We start from the raw sequence: 18,193 nt of genomic DNA, 5'->3' as shown, positions 1-18,193 counted from the left end.
AATGGTGCAGTCACTACCCGTTCTTGCTACACCTTCGAGTTCCATGCAGCTCACTGTACAGAGATCATTTACACTCCGATCACCTGCTGTCTCGTCTTATACTTGGATTGTAAGCTCTCGGGGGCAGGGCCTGTCCTTTGGTTCTATGTTTATACAGCGCCCAACACGGTGGGGTCTGGCCATGACCAGTGCTCCTTAGCGCTACGGTAACACAAATAATAAATATCAAGGATTCTGCAAACACGCCCACACTTACTTTAAAGCCCATTTGTGGTTCCACTGGAGTCAATGGTGCTGTTCTGTTAGGCACATGTGTGTTTGCAAGATCAGACCTTTAAAGGAGGCCTTGAAAATCAAGGTCACGTTGTGTCTGCTCTAGGTGGAAACTGAACATCCCATGGAGCAGAGGGTTTGCTCCAATATCTTTGGCCTACATTCTGGCTGGGTAGCTTGCTCTGGGCCGCTCCCTCTGTGGACACTGTACTGTTGCCAGACAGCACCACCCAAACCCATAAATACAGCCCCACAGAGCAGGGGGAAGTGTCTCTCACCTTCAGTTCCTGGAGCTGCATCTTCATCTTCTCCTTTGCCTTCTCAAACATTCCACCCGCCGTCTCTTTCGCAATGTTCTCCTTGAGGATATTTTGCATCCTCTGGCAGGATCGCGGCCCCTGGATCTTAGCTGCCTCTGTTGGAAAGATGGGAGCAGTCACAGCTCTAGACAAGACTGGGAAGGATTTGGGGCAGGGAGGGTGGCACGTACTGGGTTTAGGTGAAGAAAGTAATGGCAACCAATGGCAGTGACAGCACCACTCGAAGGGACATCTAGCTGCTTCTTCTAGTGACAGTGACTTTAGTGCTGGAGAAAGGAGCCAGCCTGGCTGCCCCAGAGAATGACACTCCCTCATATTCCTCAATGCAAATGACCCCTCCATGTCCACACGTGCCCCAGCCCAGAGTGGGAGGGACCTCACTGCCTCAGGGCACTGCAGAGATGCCAGTGAAATGCTGAGCAGGAATTGATTTGTGCCAGATCCCAATCCCTGTTCCAAGACCCCAAGACTTCCAAGACAAATTAGATGATTGGGCCAAAAGAAACCTGATGAGGTTCAATAAGGACAAGTGCAGAGTCCTGCACTTAGGATGGAAGAATCCCATTCACTGTTACAGAATAGGGACCGAATGGCTAGGCAGCAGTTCTGCAGAAAAGGATCTAGAGGTTACGGTGGACAAGAAACTGGATATGAGTCAACAGTGTGCTCTTGTTGCCAAGAAGGCTAATGGCATTTTGGGCTTTATAAGTAGGAGCATTGCCAGCAGATCGAGGGACGTGATTGTTCCCCTCTATTCGACATTGGTAAGGCCTCATCTGGAGTCCTGTGTCCAGTTTTGGGCCACACACTACAAGAAGGATGTGGAAAAATTGGAAAGAGTCCAGCGGAGGGCAACAAAAATGATTAGGGGGCTGGAGCACATGACTTATGAGGAGAGGCTGAGGGAACTGGGATTGTTTAGTCTGCAGAAGAGAATGAGGGGGGATTTGATAGCTGCTTTCAACTACCTGAAAGGGGGTTCCAAAGAGGATGGATCTAGACTGTTCTCAGTGGTACCAGATGACAGAACAAGAAGTAATGGTCTCAAGTTGCAGTGGGGGAGGTTTAGGTTGGATATTAGGAAAAACTTTTTCACTAGGAGGGTGGTGAAGCACTGGAATGGGTTACCTAGGGAGGTGGTGGGATTTCCTTCCTTAGAAGTTTTTAAGGTCAGGCTTGACAAAGCCCTGGCTGGGATGATTTAGTTGGGGATTGGTCCTGCTTTGAGCAGGGGGTTGGACTAGATGACCTCCTGAGGTCCCTTCCAACCCTGATATTCTATGATTCTATGACTCTTCCCCATCCCACTCCTCTGCCTCAGTGCAGTGTCCTCGCTCCTTCTCCCATGCCTCTTTAATCCTTCTGGAACTCCTCCACCCAGGGCCATCCCCAGGAGGATGCGGTGCCCGGGACATAGGTGCTGAGTTTCTAATCTGCCCAGGGGTGCTTCCCCTGGCTCCGCCCAGGCCCCACCCCATTCTACCCCTTTCTCAAAGGCCCCACCCGCCTTCCCTCTTCCCACCCCCGCCCCATCTCTTCCCCGCCCAGTTCCGCTCCCTTCCCCGAGCACACTGCACCCTCGCTCCTTCCCCCCTCCCCTCAGTGCCTCCTGATGCTGCGAAACATCTGCTCTGCGGCAGGCAGTAGGTGCTGAGAGGGAGGGGGAGGCACTGATCGGTGGGGCCTGCCAGCTGGCAGGAGGCACTGGGGAGAGGGGGAGGTTCTGGTTGGGGGCTCTTTCTCACCCCCCTACCCACCTGCCGCTTGCCTCCCCATTCGCCTCCTCACCCTGCTCACCCACCCACGGCCCGCCTCACCTCCCTGCCCACCTCCTCATGATTTTATCAAAGTGCGGGGCCCGGGGCAGTCACCTCGATTCGCCGTATCCAAGGGACTGCTCTGCCTCCACCCATCCATAAGGATCTCAGACTGACCCCAGTAGGGGAGAGAGAGAGAGAGAGAGCACGGAGCACGGGGTCATGGGACCTGAACCAGAGGCTGTGAACCAAAGTCAGGCCACGTATTAAAGCAGGTGCTTACAAGTTCACTGTCTGGTACATGAACTTGGCAAGGATCCTGCTATCACTGCTAAAACACAGGCACTTCTAAGAAGCACCAGTCATTGGGTATGTATGTAAACACATTCCAGAAGGCTAGCACAGGTACACCCCCAATCTAGCACAAGATAAGAGGATTTGACAGAAGTGATGAATCAGGAGCAAGGAGGTAACAAGCAGGTATCATGAAACACATAAGGTCGTTTGTAAGTTGTTTGTCTCAGTCTATTAATGTTGGGGTATCTCACCTTAACCCTTTGCATGGCCAACAGGACAGCAGAAATTCCACCTGCTGACTGAGCCACTCCTTGCCAGGGGGCACTGTGCCTGGAGGGCAATAAACCTGCCCAAGTGCCTTTGTCACTGAACTGTGCCTGTGGTCTTTCTTTATGAGTAACATCGAGGGCTGCTGAATTAGCAGGCTGCACTATCTGGTAGTGCTGATAACACCAGAGCTCCAAGAACAGAAGCACTGAGCAGCTGTAACAGCTTAACAGCATTACCATGGCAACGACAACACCCTCCCCCCCCAATCTGCTGGATGGATGGAAGGGAGCACCGGCCGAATCTGTGGCACCACCAAACCCATGTTGCCCAAGAACACCAGTTTACAGATTTTGCTTCATGCTTTGCTGGTGCTAATTAAACTGTCCCTGTAACTGGTCCCCAGTGAGAGGCAAGAAGAGTTCTTCTATCTGTCTGGAAAAAAAACATCTCAAGAGGCCAGAGAACAAACTTCTTCTTCGCTTTCCTGTCCCGTTTTAGTCAGGGTCGGTGGCTCTTGTTCTTGGTCTCCAAGCGTTCCTGTCAAGTGCATCTTCCAAGCTGACATGAAACTTCTTCATGTCCTTCTCCAGCATCTCAAACCACCCTTTTCTGGGTCTTCCTCATGGTCTTTGTCCTATGACTAGTAGATATTATACTCTCTCACCGACATATCCAATGTGTCGTTGTCTCACACAACCCGGCCACCTCAGTCAACGCTCCTTCAGTTTTTCCCTGATGGGAACTACCTGCATCATGGCTTGTACCATTTCACTGATTAGCGTCTCAGCTCTGTTCTTACTCATTGTCCCCCAGAGCATTCTTATTTCAGCAATGTGAATTAGTTCTCTCTTCTTCATTGGCCTGCATTCTGACCTTTATGTCATGGCTGGTCTAACCATGGTCTTATACACTTTGCTCTTTAGTTTTCTTGGCATGTTTGTATTGCAGAGAACTCCTCATCAACTCCCTCCATTTACACCAAGTGCTCTTCATGACACTCTTAACATCCACATCCCCATTCCCATCAAGGCTCAACACTGATCTGAGGTATTTAAACTGTTGCACAAACTGTAACTCTATACCATCCAGCTTTACTGGCTTCTCCTTGTCCCTCTCCATGAAGCATCATGTGTATTCCATCTTTTGACAGCTGATTTGTAAGCCATTTTTTGCTCCTGCAGCCCTCCATCATTCTAGGTCCCTTTCTAGTTCATGTTTATCCTTGCGGCACAACACTATGTCATCCGTGAAAAGCATGCTCCATAGAGCCTCTCTCCTAATGCCCTGCCTCAAGGTGTCCATTACAGTCACAAACAGGAATGGGCTTAAAGCTGATCCTTGTTGTAGACCCTACAGTAAATGGCCCACTGGAGCCGGAGCTGCTCCTCATTACTGTTTTGTGGCCCTTGTACACGTCCATGATAGTCTGAACATATAACTCTAGCAGATTGCGCGTCCACCGGCATCACCTCTAGGGACGCTGTCATAAGCCTTCTCTAAGTCCACAAACACTAAATGCAATTCCTTGCGTTTCTCCCTGTACTTCTCCTGCAGTATTTGGGCTGCAGATGCTGTGTCAATCATTGACCTTCCTGGCACAAACCCAGATTGGTTGTTGCTTACTTGATTCTCCAGTTCCTCACAAAGTCTTTTCTCGATAATACTTTCCAGTCATTTCGTTGTGTGACTCATTTACTTGATGGGTCTGTGTGAGTCAGTGTGTCAGTGCAATGGTGCCCGCTCTGGCTTTGGAGGATACAGTTAAAGAAGTTCATCATCATCATCACTCCCCAATGCCAGAGAACAAACTGACACCACAAAATGCAGGGTCACCCAGCAAAAGGGTCCTACCTTCATAGTAAGGCTTTAGGTCACTCTGGATGGACAGCGGAAGGGACTGGTAGACAGCCATCTTCTTCTTAAGGATCTCTCTTTCCAGGGTCCTCAGGATGATGTTTGTCTGCGTGAATCAATTTAAAGAGTTTGCCGTTATCTTTTCAATCCCTCAATTGTAAAAACGATCTAAATAAACGGTTTGGAACAGAAGAGGGATGGGGGGGAGGGATAGCTCAGTGGTATGAGCATTGGCCTGCTAAACCCAGGGTTGTGAGTTCAATCCTTGAGGGGGCCACTTGGGGATCTGGGGAAAAATCAGCACTTGGTCCTGCTAGTGAAGGCAGGGGGCTGGACTCGATGACCTTTCAAGGTCCCTTCCAGTTCTAGGAGATGGGATATCTCCATTAATAAAAAAAAAAAGACCTGATCAGGGATTCGGGGGTGGGGAGGTGGTTTGCTTATTGGTAAGACCCAGAATCAAGGTGGAATATGCAGGTGTGGGATTCTTAAGGCCAGAGTTTTAGATACAAATATGTGAATTCAAACAGCCTGTGAGCTCCACAAACTTTTCCCCAGCTTAAAGGCTAAAGAACACCTGGTGCCTTCTAACTAACTTCATTGCTCCTGTGCCTCAAGGGTGTCTGAAGATTCCCTGGTTGGAGGTGCAGACTGAGTCTCTGATGGTTTTCCACCTCTACGACCTAGTCCAGTCCACAGTGTCCAACATATGCCCTGGTGGCTCCAGCTGATTATAATCACCAGCCAGTTAAGGGGGCAGGTTCTCTTGTTAGCTACGAGGATGAGAACCCAGTCTGGTATGTCCTTTGGGATTCCCAGTTGCTTTCCAATGGTATAAAGCAGTTGGGGTACTTGCCCTAGGAATTCACAAGAGACCAGACCTTAAACACATCAGCAGCCTAGCAGTGCTATGGTGGAACTGGTGCAGAGGGGAGTGGAACTATCCCGGACCCTGGACCTTTGTTCCCTCTAAGCTGCACGGTTGGGCGGCTGCCCAGGAGAGATTCAAGTGCCGCAGAGCCGCGCACATCTGACAGCGTGTGTTCAGGTGCCCCTCCCCCTGCTGCTCTGCAGCCATGTTACTCTTGCAGCTGCTCCCAAGACCCTCCTGCTGGCTGTGCAGAGGGAGCTGTGGGAGGGAGGTGCTGATGTCAGGATGTCCTTCCCCCCCCCGCCCCTGTACCCCATCTCCACAGAGCAGGGGAGAGGGGACAGCCTGGCTCAGGACTCTGAGCTGGAGAGAGCTGCTGCGGTCTGAGGTCTGAACCAGCTGGTCTTCGAGAATTCCCCAGCTGCCAGCACACACAATCTCTGTCTGTCTCTCTCTCTCCCTCTCCCCCTGCCATGTACCCCATCTCTGCAGAGCGAGGGAGGGAAGACAGGGCTCAGGACAGAGCAGGAGAGCTTTCAGCACACGGCATGTCTCAGCGCATGGCATGTCTCAGAAACTTCCCCAGAAGCCAGCACACATACAGTCTCTGTCTCTGTCTCTCTCTCACACACGCATGCACGCACAGTCTCTCTGTCACACACGCACACACAGTGTCTGTCACATACACCCATACACACAGAGTCTCTGTGTCACACACACAGTCTCTGTCACATACACACATACACACATACACACACAGTCTCTGTGTCACATACGCACACAGTCTCTGTCACATATACACACACGCGCGCACACACAGTCTGTCACATACACACACAGAGTCTCTGTGTCTCACACAATCTCTGTCTCTTTCACACTCACCTCCCAACACATACTTGTATTATTGTTGTTGTTACTTCTTGATACTTCCTGCAATGCACATACGTTCTCTGCACTTTTATTCTTTCAAAGTGTGTTATTTGAGTTTTTTGACTGGTCTCGGCATTTCATAATTTTTATTTCTCTTACACTTAAATTTAATTCTTTGAGTAGTGAGTTCTAAAATGCCTAACCTGTCCTGGCTGGAGTAATTATCCCTGTGGTAACTTAAAAAAAATTATATCTGGGTTTTTTGTGTCTACGGTGGCGCACATCCCTCGGTGCACATAACAAAATTCATTCCGCCCATGGATGGAAAAAATGAGAGGGAGCATTGCCTTGGACCAGGATTATTTTCAATCCTTGCTATTTATTTCAATCTGACCAGGTTTCGTTGGTGTGCACAGAGATTCGATGTCTGATTATCTTACAGACTGGGGGCCTGATCCTTGGCCCTCCCATTGGGCTGACATCACTGGACGCACCCATCCGGCACAGGAGGCATGTTAATGTATCGGGGGGGGGAGGGGGTTGGAGCACACTGCATTGGGCTTTGACCATCCTTGCCAGTCAGGATGGTCCCTAGGGGAACCATTACCAGTGTCATTTAGGCCTTTAGGGTGCTCTAAGTCACACCAGGGCCAAACCAGTCCTGGAGTCAAGGCGATTTCTCCACCTCCCGCACTCCCCCCTTGGGTCCTGTGCTAAACACAGCTCTGCTGCACCTGAGAGTCTGGCCCTGCATGGATGCCAGGTAATAAATGCTAAACACTGTGTGTTGGCTACAACCTACAGCTGTTCAGGTCTCTTATCAGTGGGTCAGAAGGCAGAGTTCATCACAGAGCTGATCCTGCACTCCCTGAGAGTCCTCATCACCCATTGTTACCCTTCCATGGTTATTCCCATCCTGCAGCCCTCCTCGGCCAAGCGGAGAGGCAGAATAGCCGGATGACTCTCACCCCAGAAGTTCTGTCTGGCAGGGCAGAGCACTCACTCTTTTCTTAACCTCAACTTACTTCCTCAATGAAGAAGTTGAGCTTGCAGTTTTCACTGGTCACTGGGCTCTTCTTCCCAACCTCACGGATTTTCTCCTGCACCGAGTCTTTGAACATATCAAGGCAGGGTTTCAGTGAGGCTCTGGTTCCCTTTTGGATCCTAGTTGGATAATAAAATATGAATCATTAAAAAGACAAATGGGCTCGACACAGCTGAGTGGGGAGGTAGGAGGAGAAACAAAGGTGGCTCTAAGCCATCTGTATCCCCCCCTCCAATCCCACAGCTGGCCAGGTGCCATGCTGACTCTGGTACAAGCTAGATCAGCCACAGGGCTACTCTAACATATGACACCTGGACTGATCCACTGAGAACTGTTCAGTCAGCTCAGGATCACTTGAAGCCAGTGCACACAGGTGCCTATCACACCCCCTCCGTACCTCTGCTCAGCTCCAGATCACCCCCTTTTTTAGCCAGTAGTGTAAAGCTGGGAGATTCCCCTCGGTCAGGAAGGAGCGAACACCCACACATACCTTTCTATAGCAGCTGGGGTAAACATTTGACCCCCCAGCTCTGCAGGAGCGACACCTCCACTGCCTCAACTACTGGGCTGAGTCCTTCTCCTTTTGGGCATCGGGGATGGATTGAAGCCACGGAGCTTTATTCACTTCATTACGTGCCAGTATCCAATGCCACTTACACCCCAAAGGGGCACAGGGTGGCATTTCCCTAAGTTACTCAGGTACAGTGCAATTAACGAAAGTGTGAATGGCAGGTGGGGGCAGGCCCGCTGAAAGCAATGGAGCTGCAAAATTTGTCAAGGTGTCACCTTATTCTCCTGAAATCTCTCCTTAAATCCAGCTCTGCTGGGACCTACACAGCACCCCCTCGGGCCTGGGCTATGCTAGTGGCAGCTGAGACTTCTGCTTTTTCATAGAATCATAGAATATCAGGGTTGGAAGGGACCTCAGGGGGTCATCTAGTCCAACCCCCTGCTCAAAGCAGGACCAATCACCAACTAAATCATCCCAGCCAGGGCTCTGTCAAGCCTGACCTTAAAAACATCTAAGGAAGGAGATTCCACCACCTCCCTAGGTAACCCATTCCAGTGCTTCACCACCCTCCTAGTGAAAAAGTTTTTCCTAATATCCAACCTAAACCTCCCGCACTGCAACTTGAGACCATTGCTTCTTGTTCTGTCATCTGGTACCACTGAGAACAGTCTAAAGCCATCCTCTTTGGAACCCCTTTCAGGTTGAAAGTAGCTATCAAAGCCCCCCTCATTCTTCTCTTCTGCAGACTAAACAATCCCAGTTCCCTCAGCCTCTCTTCATAAGTTATGTGCTCCAGCCCCCTAATCATTTTTTGTTGCCCTCCACTGGACTCTTTCCAATTTTTCCACATCCTTCTTGTAGTGCGGGGCCCAAAATTGGACACAGTACTCCAGATGAGGCCTCAACAATGTCGACTAGAGGGGAATGATCACGTCCCTCGATCTGCTGGCAATGCTCCTAATATGCTGTTAGCCTTCTTGGCAACAAAGGCACACTGTTGACTCATATCCAGCTTATTATCCACTGTAACCACCAGGTCCCTGCCTAGCCACTCAGTCCCTAGTCTGTAGCAGTGCATGGGATTCTCCCGGGAGAATCCCATGTCCTTGTTGAACCTCATCACATTTCTTTTGGCCCAATCTTCTAATTTGTCTAGGTCCCTCTGTATCCTATCCCTACCCTCCAGCGTATTTACCACTCCTCCCAGTTTAGTGTCATCTGCGAACTTGCTGAGGGTGCAGTCAACGCCATCCTCCAGATCATTAATGAAGCTATTGAACAAAACTGGCCCCAGCACCGACCCTTGGGGCACTCCGCTTGATACCGGCTGCAAACTAGACATGGAGCCATTGATCAGTACCCGTTGAGCCCGACGATCTAGCCAGCTTTCTATCCACCTTATAGTCCATTCATCCAGCCCATACTTCCTTAACTTGCTGGCAAGAATACTGTGGGAGACCGTATCAAAAGCTTTTTGGTAAGCCCACTTAATTTTGTTACCCATCTTCCTATCCATCCCCACCGTTTGTCTGACGCCCAGACTGTGAGCAGGGTCTGTCTTCTTCTTAACATGTCTGCCTAGTGCCTAGCACAATGGGAGCCAGGATCTGTCACTGGGTTTCCTAGGCACTACCATAACAATTATAAATGGTGGACGAGAGAGGAGAGTCAGGGCTGATTGTCTCTTCTACAGTCATAATAATGTGTCACGACTGGGACTTGAACAATCATGCCTAGTGGTCAGATATTTGACACTAGCAGTCGGAGATCGGCTACATGCCGTTGTAGGCCATCTCATCAAACCATCCCCTCCATAATTTATCAAGTTCAGTCTTGAAGCCAGTTAGGTTTTTGCCCCCCACTGCTCCCCTTGGAATGCTGTTCCAGAACTTCACTCCTCTGATGGTTAGAAACCTTCATCTAATTTCAAGCCTGAATTTGTTAATGGCCAGTTTATAGCCATTTGTTCTTGTTCTTGCCCCTTGACTTTATACCTCTGATGTATTTATAGAGAGCAATCATCTCTCTCTCCAGCCTTCTTTTGGTTAGGCTAAACAAGCCAAGCTCTTTGAGTCTCCTCTCATAAGGTAGGTTTTCCATTCCTTGGGTCATCCTAGTAGCCCTTCTCCACACCTATTCCAGTTTGAATTCATCTTTCTTAAATATGGGAGACCAGAATTGCACACAGTATTCCAGGTGAGCTCTCACCAGTGCCTTGTATAATGGTATTAACACTTCCTTATCGCTACTGGAAATACCTCGCCTGATGCATCCTAGGATCGCATTAGCCTTTTTCACGACCACATCACATTGGCGGCTCGTAGTCATCCTGTGAGCCACCAATACACTCAGGTCTTGCTCCTCCCCTGTCGCTTCCAACTGATAAGTTCCCAGCTTATAGCAAAACTTCTTGTTAGTTCCTAAGTGCATAACCTTGTACTTTGCACTATACAATTTCATCCCATTTCTATTACTCCAGTTTTCAAAGGTTGTCCAAGTCTAATATGATATTCTGGTCCTCCTCTGTATTGTCAATACCTTCTAACTTTTTGTCATCTGCAAATTTTATTAGCACACTCCCACTTTTTGTGCCAAGGTCATGAATAAAAATGTTAAATAAGATGGTTCCCAAAACCAATCCCTGAGGAACTCCACCAGCAATCTCCCTGCAGACTCACAGTTCACCTTTCAGTATGACCTATTGTAGTCTACCTTTAACCAGTTCCTTATACACCTCTCAATTCTCATATTAATTCTCATCTTTTCCAATTTAACTAATTTCCCATGTGGAACTTTAAATCCAGGGACATTAGTCTAAAGAAAATCAGTTGTTTTCTCAAAAGAAAGAGATCAGGCTGGTCTGGCACTATCTACCTTCTGTAAAACCCTGTTGTATTTTATCCCAATTCCTGTTTACCTCTGTGTCCTTAACTACTTTCTCTTTCTTTTGTTCTAAGATCTTGCATACAACTGAGGTCAAACTAACTGTAGTTTTTCAGATCTCTTTTTCCCCCTTTCTTAAAAACATCTACTATATTAGCAATCCTCCAATCATAGGGTATAACTCCCGAGTTTTCCAGATTCATTAAAGATCCTTGCTATTGGGCTTGTGATTTCATGTGCCAATTCCTTCAATAAACTTGGATGGAGATTATCCAAGCCCTCTGATTTAGTCCCATGAAGCTTTTTAGTTTGACTTTCACCTCAGATGTGGTAATTTCTATTGTACTTCCATATCCTCATTTCCATTAGCCACCCTGCTACTACCCCTGAGCTCCTCATTTGCCTTATTAAAAACTCAGGCAAAGTATTTGTTTAGGTGTTGGGCCATGCTTAAATTAGTTTTTATCTCCGCCCATCCTCAGTGTTTAGTGGTCCTCCTTCTTCTTTCCTTGTTTTCTTTTTATTTATATGGCTACAGAAGCTTTTACTATTGGTTTTAATTTTCTTTGCAAGGTCCAACTCTGCTTGGCTTTGGGCAGTTCTCACTTTTCCCCTATAATTTCTGATTTCCAAGAGGTAGCTTTCCTTGCTGATCCTTCCAATCTTCCATTCTTTGTAGGTTTTTTGCTTCCTTTTAATAATCTGTTTGATATGCTTGCTCATCCAACTTGGTCTGGTAACGCTTCCCTACAATTTTTCCCCCTTGCTTGGGATCCAGGCTTTAGGTAGCTTCTGCAACTTTGATTTAAAGTAATCCCAAGCCTCCTTCACATTTAGATCCTTCAGTTGTTCAATCCAGTCCACTTTCCTAACTAATTCCCTTAATTTTCTAAAGTTTGCCCTTTTGACGTCGAGGACCCCAGTTGCAGATCTATTTTTGGTTTTCCCTCCATTTAGTTCAAACTGAATTAGCTCATGATCACTCGAACCAAGATTGTCCTCTACAACCAGTTCATCTCTGAGGTTCTCACTATACACTAATACTAAAATCTAAAATGGCATCACCTCTTGTGGGCTCATTGACTCTTTGGTGAAGAAATCTGTCAGCCATCACATCCAGGAAAATCTGGGCCCAACTATTATTATTACCACTTGTCCTCCAATCTATACCTGGGAAGTTAAAGTCTCCCATAATCACACTATTCCCAGAAGTATTTATTTCACTAAAAACATTAAAGAGGTCTCTATCCAGAGCAAAATCAGATCCTGAGGTTTGTAGCAGACCCCCAGCACTAACCCAGTAGAGCCTCTGGTAGCTTTCTTCCCCAAAATGGTTTTGACCTAAAACAGACTCTGTTTTAGCCATTCCATCACTCCTAATTTCTTTACAGTCTGCCTCATCATTAATATACAAGGCTGCTCCACCACCTTTACCGTTATTTCTGTCTTTCCTGAACATCACATACCCTTCAATACCTGTACTCCACTTATGACTACTATGCCACCATGTTTCTGATATCCCTATAGTATCTGATTTCAATTCTTGCACCAGTAGTTCTAGCTACTCCGTGTTGTTCCTCAGGCTCTTTGCATTGGTGTACAAACATCTTAACTGTTGCTGGTTGGCTTTGTCCAGATTCCTCACCCAATTGGGTACAGTCATTCTACCGCCAGTATCGCCTGTCTGTTACCTTCACCGGTATTGACAGTATCTTTCCTGTTAATGTCCATTCTCCTACCTACTGCTGTATTCTTTTCCTCCTGGTCAATATTAGAATCAGACGTGGAGATTATATGAGCATCTCCCAACTGTCTCCCCCAAGTTCCTAGTTTAAAGCTCTTTTAATCAGTTGTGCCAACCTCCATCCCAGAAGTCAATTTCCCTCCCTATTCAGGTGAAGTCCATCCCAAGAGAACAGTCCTCTCTCCATTACTGCCTCCCAGTGGTCAAACATCCCAATGCTCTCTTGATAGCACCACTGCCTGAGCTATCTGTTAATCATCATAATCTTCTCTCGCCTTCATTATCCTCTTTCAGGGACAGGTAAAATCCCACTGAAGATGAGCTTCCATTTCCTTAAGCATCTTCCCCTGTCTGCCACAGTCACCCTTGATGCGCTCCAGAAAGAATCTACCAGTATCATTTGTTCCCATGTGAAGGATAGTCAGTGGATTCTTTCCTGCTCCTGTTACAATCCTCTTCAGCCTTCGATCCACATTCCATATCTAGGGCCGGATTTCCAATTAGACACAGTAGGCACAAGCCTAGGGGCAACAGCGTTCTAGGGATGTGCTAAGGATAATGTACATCCTGCAGCTTCCACATCCGGTCATCTTCATTGTCTCTTCCATTCCTTGGGTCACTGCTGCCTTTGTATCTGTCATAACCTTCCCACCTAAGCTCCTGTCAGGTGGAAACAAAAACAAACAAACACCAAACGCTCCCTCCTCAAGCTCCACTTATAAACTCCCACTCGAACTCCCCTGTTTTCCGTTCTGTTTGCTAGCTCCTGTGCCACTGACTGGCTGCTTTGCTGCCTTTATAGGGCCCCTAATCAGGGAAGTCCCACCTTCTAATTGGGGATGGCCCATCCCCTAAAGGGGGCTCTGCTATGATCAAAGGCTCTGCTTCTCTGATAGCACACTGGCCCCTATCAGCCTCTGCAAACTGAAACAACCACCACCACTACACAACACACAAGAACTCACTCCCTTCCCCTAAGGAACAGGGGCTTGACTCCTCCCTTCTCCTCCAACAGAACTCCCACTCAAATGCCACTGTTTTCAGCTCTGTTTGCTGGTTCCTGTGCACATCACTACAGCTAGGGCGTTCGCCTTGTTTCACAGACACTTCCTGGCACTCCTCCTGGGTTTAACTAGGGTGCCTGGACCAATCAGGGGCCATGAGGGAAGCTGTCAGTCTGGCCTTCCCAGGTGGTACTTCCTGTGGTGTTTATCTCCACAGGGTCTAGATCAGTGGTTCTGAAACATTTGTATTGGTGACCTCTTTCACACAGCAAGCTTCTGAGTGTGATCCCCCTTATAAATTAAAAACACTTTTTATCATTTAACACTATTATAAATGCTGGAGGTGAATTGGGGGTTGGGGGCGGAAGCTGACTGCTCACAACCCCCCATGTAATAATCTCAACTCCCTGAGGGGTCACGACCCCCACTTTGAGAACCCCTGGTCTATACGGTAATACATGCAGGCCTACCAAGCCTGTTGGGTAGTGGTGCGGAGGTGTCAGCTGTCCTGTACACCTAGGTTCTAGTCCCCACAGAACCTCACGTCATGCTCCAGCTAGACTGGGGTTAGGGGAGCTGGTGGGGGACTCCACGAGGCTGGGTTACCCAGGAGGGCCAGAGAACAGGGTGTGACGTTATTGATATAATCTGGGACCATATAGATCATTGGTGCAACCAAGGTCCTATAGTGGCACCCAGATCTTGTATAAAGGGGGTCAAATGGGGTGTCTAAGACAAGGTTATGGTTTACTGGTTATAATTATGCTGTCTATATGTGTATATCAATTTTGTAGTTGAAGTTATGAATATTGGCTCTATACTGTCTGTATTTCAAACTTATGTTATGCTGCTGAGGGACATCCCAGACAAACTGGTGTTAGCTCTGCCTAGCCTGCTTGATGGCCCATTAAGGACCATCAGCTATACAATGGACCCATTGAGAGAAGGCAGATACGCCTTGTAACTCAGCAAAGTATGCAGGGACTGGCCCATGTGACTCCAGACTCCATGTTGCTGTAATTTTCCACAGTAAGGACAAAGAGGTGTTCTTACACCTGGAAAAGACTATATAAGGCTGATGCTTCATCTCCATCTTGTCTTCAATCCTGCTTCATACCTCTGGAAGGACTTTGCTACAAGCTGAAGCTTTGAACAAAGGACTGAGGACCCATCCCAGCGGGGGATGTATTCCAGAGACTTGATTTGAACCTGCAGTTTATTCTATCTCTGCTGCAAGCCTGAACCAAGAACTTTGCCATTACTGTGTGTAATTGATCCCATTTAACCAATTCTAACTCTCATCTCTATCTTTTTCCTTTTATGAATAAACCTTTAGATTTTAGATTCTAAAGGATTGGCAACAGCGTGATTTGTGGGTAAGATCTGAGTTGTATATTGACCTGGGTCTGGGGCTTGGTCCTTTGGGATCAGGAGAACCTTTTTCTTTTACTGGGGTATTGGTTTTCATAACCATTTGTCCCCATAACGAGTGGCACTGGTGGTAATACTGGGAAACTGGAGTGTCTAAGGAGATTGCTTGTGAGACTTGCGGTTAGCCAGTGGGGTGAGACTGAAGTCCTCCTAGTCTGGCTGGTTTGGTTTGCCTTAGAGGTGGAAAAAACCCCAGCCTTGGGCTGTAACTGCCCTGTTTGAGCAATTTGTCCTGAGTTGGCACTCTCAGTTGGGTTCCACCAGAACCGCATTGTCACACAGGGTTCTGCAGGACCCTGAGGCCAATGGGGAGCCTAGAGCCCTACCAAAGGAGGCTTGGTGTCTTTGCAGCCTGAGTGGGGCAGGGCTCCTCTCACCTGAATATGTTTGCGAACATGGGGTCGATTTTGTCGTAGATGGGCTGAGCCAGGGCGCCGTTGAGGTCTATGCGGGCGAAGACCCGGGATGCATATACACCATTCTTCTGGCACACGGCTTTCAGGGTCATGTGGAAGCCTTGGTAGCCAGTGTCTCGCTGGATAATTGGAAATACTGTTGTAATGAAATGGGTCTGGGATACATTACTTACAATTTGTATTCCAGTAGGACCTATAGACCGCAGCTGAGCTAGGGCCCCATTGTGTGGGGAGCTGTACATACATGCAGTGGAGCTGGAAAGTGTAATTTCCAGCTCAAGTAGACATATCCATCCACACTAACTCTGATCCGTCCAAGACCCTAGGTACGTACTTGGGGCAGCTAACCCCCCTACCCCCTGCCACCTGTGCCGACACTGCTACACTTCTATTTGTAGTGCATTCGCTCGATCAGATGCCAGCTGCAGTGTAGATGCACCCATAACGAGAGACAGGCTCTGTCCTGAAGAGCTACTCTAACCCATGTGCTTTACACCGCAGCATTTGACTTTGTCCTTCCACGGGACGGGGGAGATACAGTGGGGAGAGACATGGATCTTAGCTGGTTATTCTGTGTCTTTGCACACAGACATGCAGAGCGCAGGGCAGGACAACTCAGAAAGACCCAGAAACTTCCAGAACAGAGCATGGCAGTTACCTGATGAGCTCAGTAGTGGTTAATGAGGCTGTGTAGCTTTGCAGGACATACCCAAGTCACCTCTGAGAGCTGAGCTAATCAGAGAGTGGGGGGAAGGTTATAAATAGAGGAATTAAAAACAGCCCTGTGGACAGCAGCTGATCGAAGCAGGACCAAGAACTGAGGTTGCTGTGAGGGCTGGGTCCCATCCCTGCACCACTCTGGGAACAGGTCAGTGCTATTCCAGCTTTACTTACTAGGGCAGTATTAGGATAATGTTGGTCCATAGTGTGACGTTGCACTCCATATGCTTTATAAAAATATGCTTGGACTGTGAATATAATGTAACTGGAATATGCTTTATGCAAAAGGTCTCTTGTAAGGTATCATTACAAAGCTTATAATCTACTGAGTGTGTTAATCCTATTTGTATGAATGTATCATTCTTGTATCTGAAGTTAAAATATGAAGTATTACTCTGAAGTCTTATTGTAATTATGCAAAGTGTGGGCCATTAATGGTGGTTTAGAATCTTGATGGCTCCCGTTGACCTGGATAATTGGTTGTAAATGGCTCTGTTTACTTGTAAGCCTTCCTGTATATGGGGGAGCCAGCCAGTGGGTAATGAAGTCTCACAGGACATGTGAACATGTCACATGATACTGGAATCCATCTTAAACTTGGTGTTTTTCCATTTAGAAGGAGGGGTGGAAACCCAGAGAGAGACAAAGGATTCCCGCCTTATGCCAAAGCTATAAAAGGGGGTGGAACAGAACAAAGGGGGATGCAGTCATGAGAAATTCCGTAGTTACCACCTGAGCTGGAACTAACAAGAACTGTACCAGGGAAAGGATTGGGCCCAGACTAGAAGGAGTCTAGTCTGTGAAAGAAGCTTATTGGAACATCTCTGAGGGTGAGATTTACCTGTATTCGATTTCTTTACTGTATTAGGCTTAGACTTGCCTGTTTTGTTTTATTTTGCTTGGTAACTTACTTTGTTCTGTCTGTTATTACTTGAAACCACTTAAATCCTACTTTTTATACTTAATAAAATCACTCTTGTTTATTATTAAACCCAGAGTAAGTGATTAATACCTGGGGGAGCAAACAGCTGTGCATATCTCGCTATCAGTGTTATTGAGGGCGGACAATTTATGAGTTTACCCCGTATAAGATTTATACAGAGTAAAACCAATTTATTTGGGGTTTGGATCCCATTGGGAGCTGGGTGTCTGGGTGCTGCAGAGAGGTGACCTGCTGAGAAGTTTTTGGTTAAAGTCTGCAGCTTTGGGGGCGTGGACCCGACGTGGGTCTGTGTTGCAGCAGGCTAGTGTGTCTGGCTCAAGAAGGCAGGGTTCTGGAGTCCCAAGCTGGCAGGGAGGCTCAGAGGTAATCTCATCACATCAGGTGACAGTCCCAAGGGGCTCTCTGTGACCGAACCCGTCACACATAGAGGTGTGTTTTATGGACCTAGAAGGAGAGCTGGGGGTGGGGGAACATTTATTACCTTTAGTGGTGTAGCCCATAAAGCTAGCTTAGCCTTTTATTTTACTTAGCAGTAACTCAAGGAACCTACAGGCCTGTATCCTGTAAGGAATTGACTTAACCATGTTAGGATAAGTAAAGTAGGCCTATGACCCTTAGCATATATAAAATGGCCCAGCAGTTCCCAGTTCCCCAAAATCTAGGGTAACAGCTTGCTCAAGAGAGGGAGTTGGTACTTAACGATACCAGGCAACTGCAGGAACACTGAACTGATACTGGGCTGGGATATTTTCGGATAGAATTGTTGGCAGATGTTTAACCACAAACTTGCTTTAGCAATAGGTGACATCTATGATAATGAGCTAAAAGACATTAATATGTTTACCTATCGGATAAGGGCACCCCAATATTATGACGGTGAGGAAATCAGATTTGGACAGGGGAAGCTGGGCATCTGAATAAATATTCATGATAGTGCCCAGACCCTACAATAGGCCAAGCCACCATATAGCGGGCACTAGCTTT

General features: G+C 47.5%; 1 protein-coding gene across 1 annotated transcript in view; it reads right to left on the bottom strand.

Moving 5' to 3' along the window:
* LOC135876780 (nuclear GTPase SLIP-GC-like) overlaps positions 1-18,193 on the bottom strand; it is a 64,861-nt gene that overhangs the window by 15,212 nt on the left and 31,456 nt on the right. Inside the window, exons 13-16 of the mRNA XM_065402118.1 lie at positions 15,508-15,665; positions 7,538-7,676; positions 4,769-4,877; positions 552-688 (exon numbers count right to left, since the gene is read on the bottom strand). Of these exons, the coding sequence (XP_065258190.1) occupies positions 552-688; positions 4,769-4,877; positions 7,538-7,676; positions 15,508-15,665 (543 nt within the window). The remainder of the gene's footprint in view (positions 1-551; positions 689-4,768; positions 4,878-7,537; positions 7,677-15,507; positions 15,666-18,193) is intronic.

The sequence above is a fragment of the Emys orbicularis genome, chromosome 3, assembly GCF_028017835.1.
Source record: "Emys orbicularis isolate rEmyOrb1 chromosome 3, rEmyOrb1.hap1, whole genome shotgun sequence".
NCBI classification, from domain to species: Eukaryota; Metazoa; Chordata; order Testudines; family Emydidae; genus Emys; species Emys orbicularis.
The sequence above is the reverse complement of the archived record's forward strand: the minus strand, read 5'-3'. Positions and strand labels throughout refer to the sequence as shown.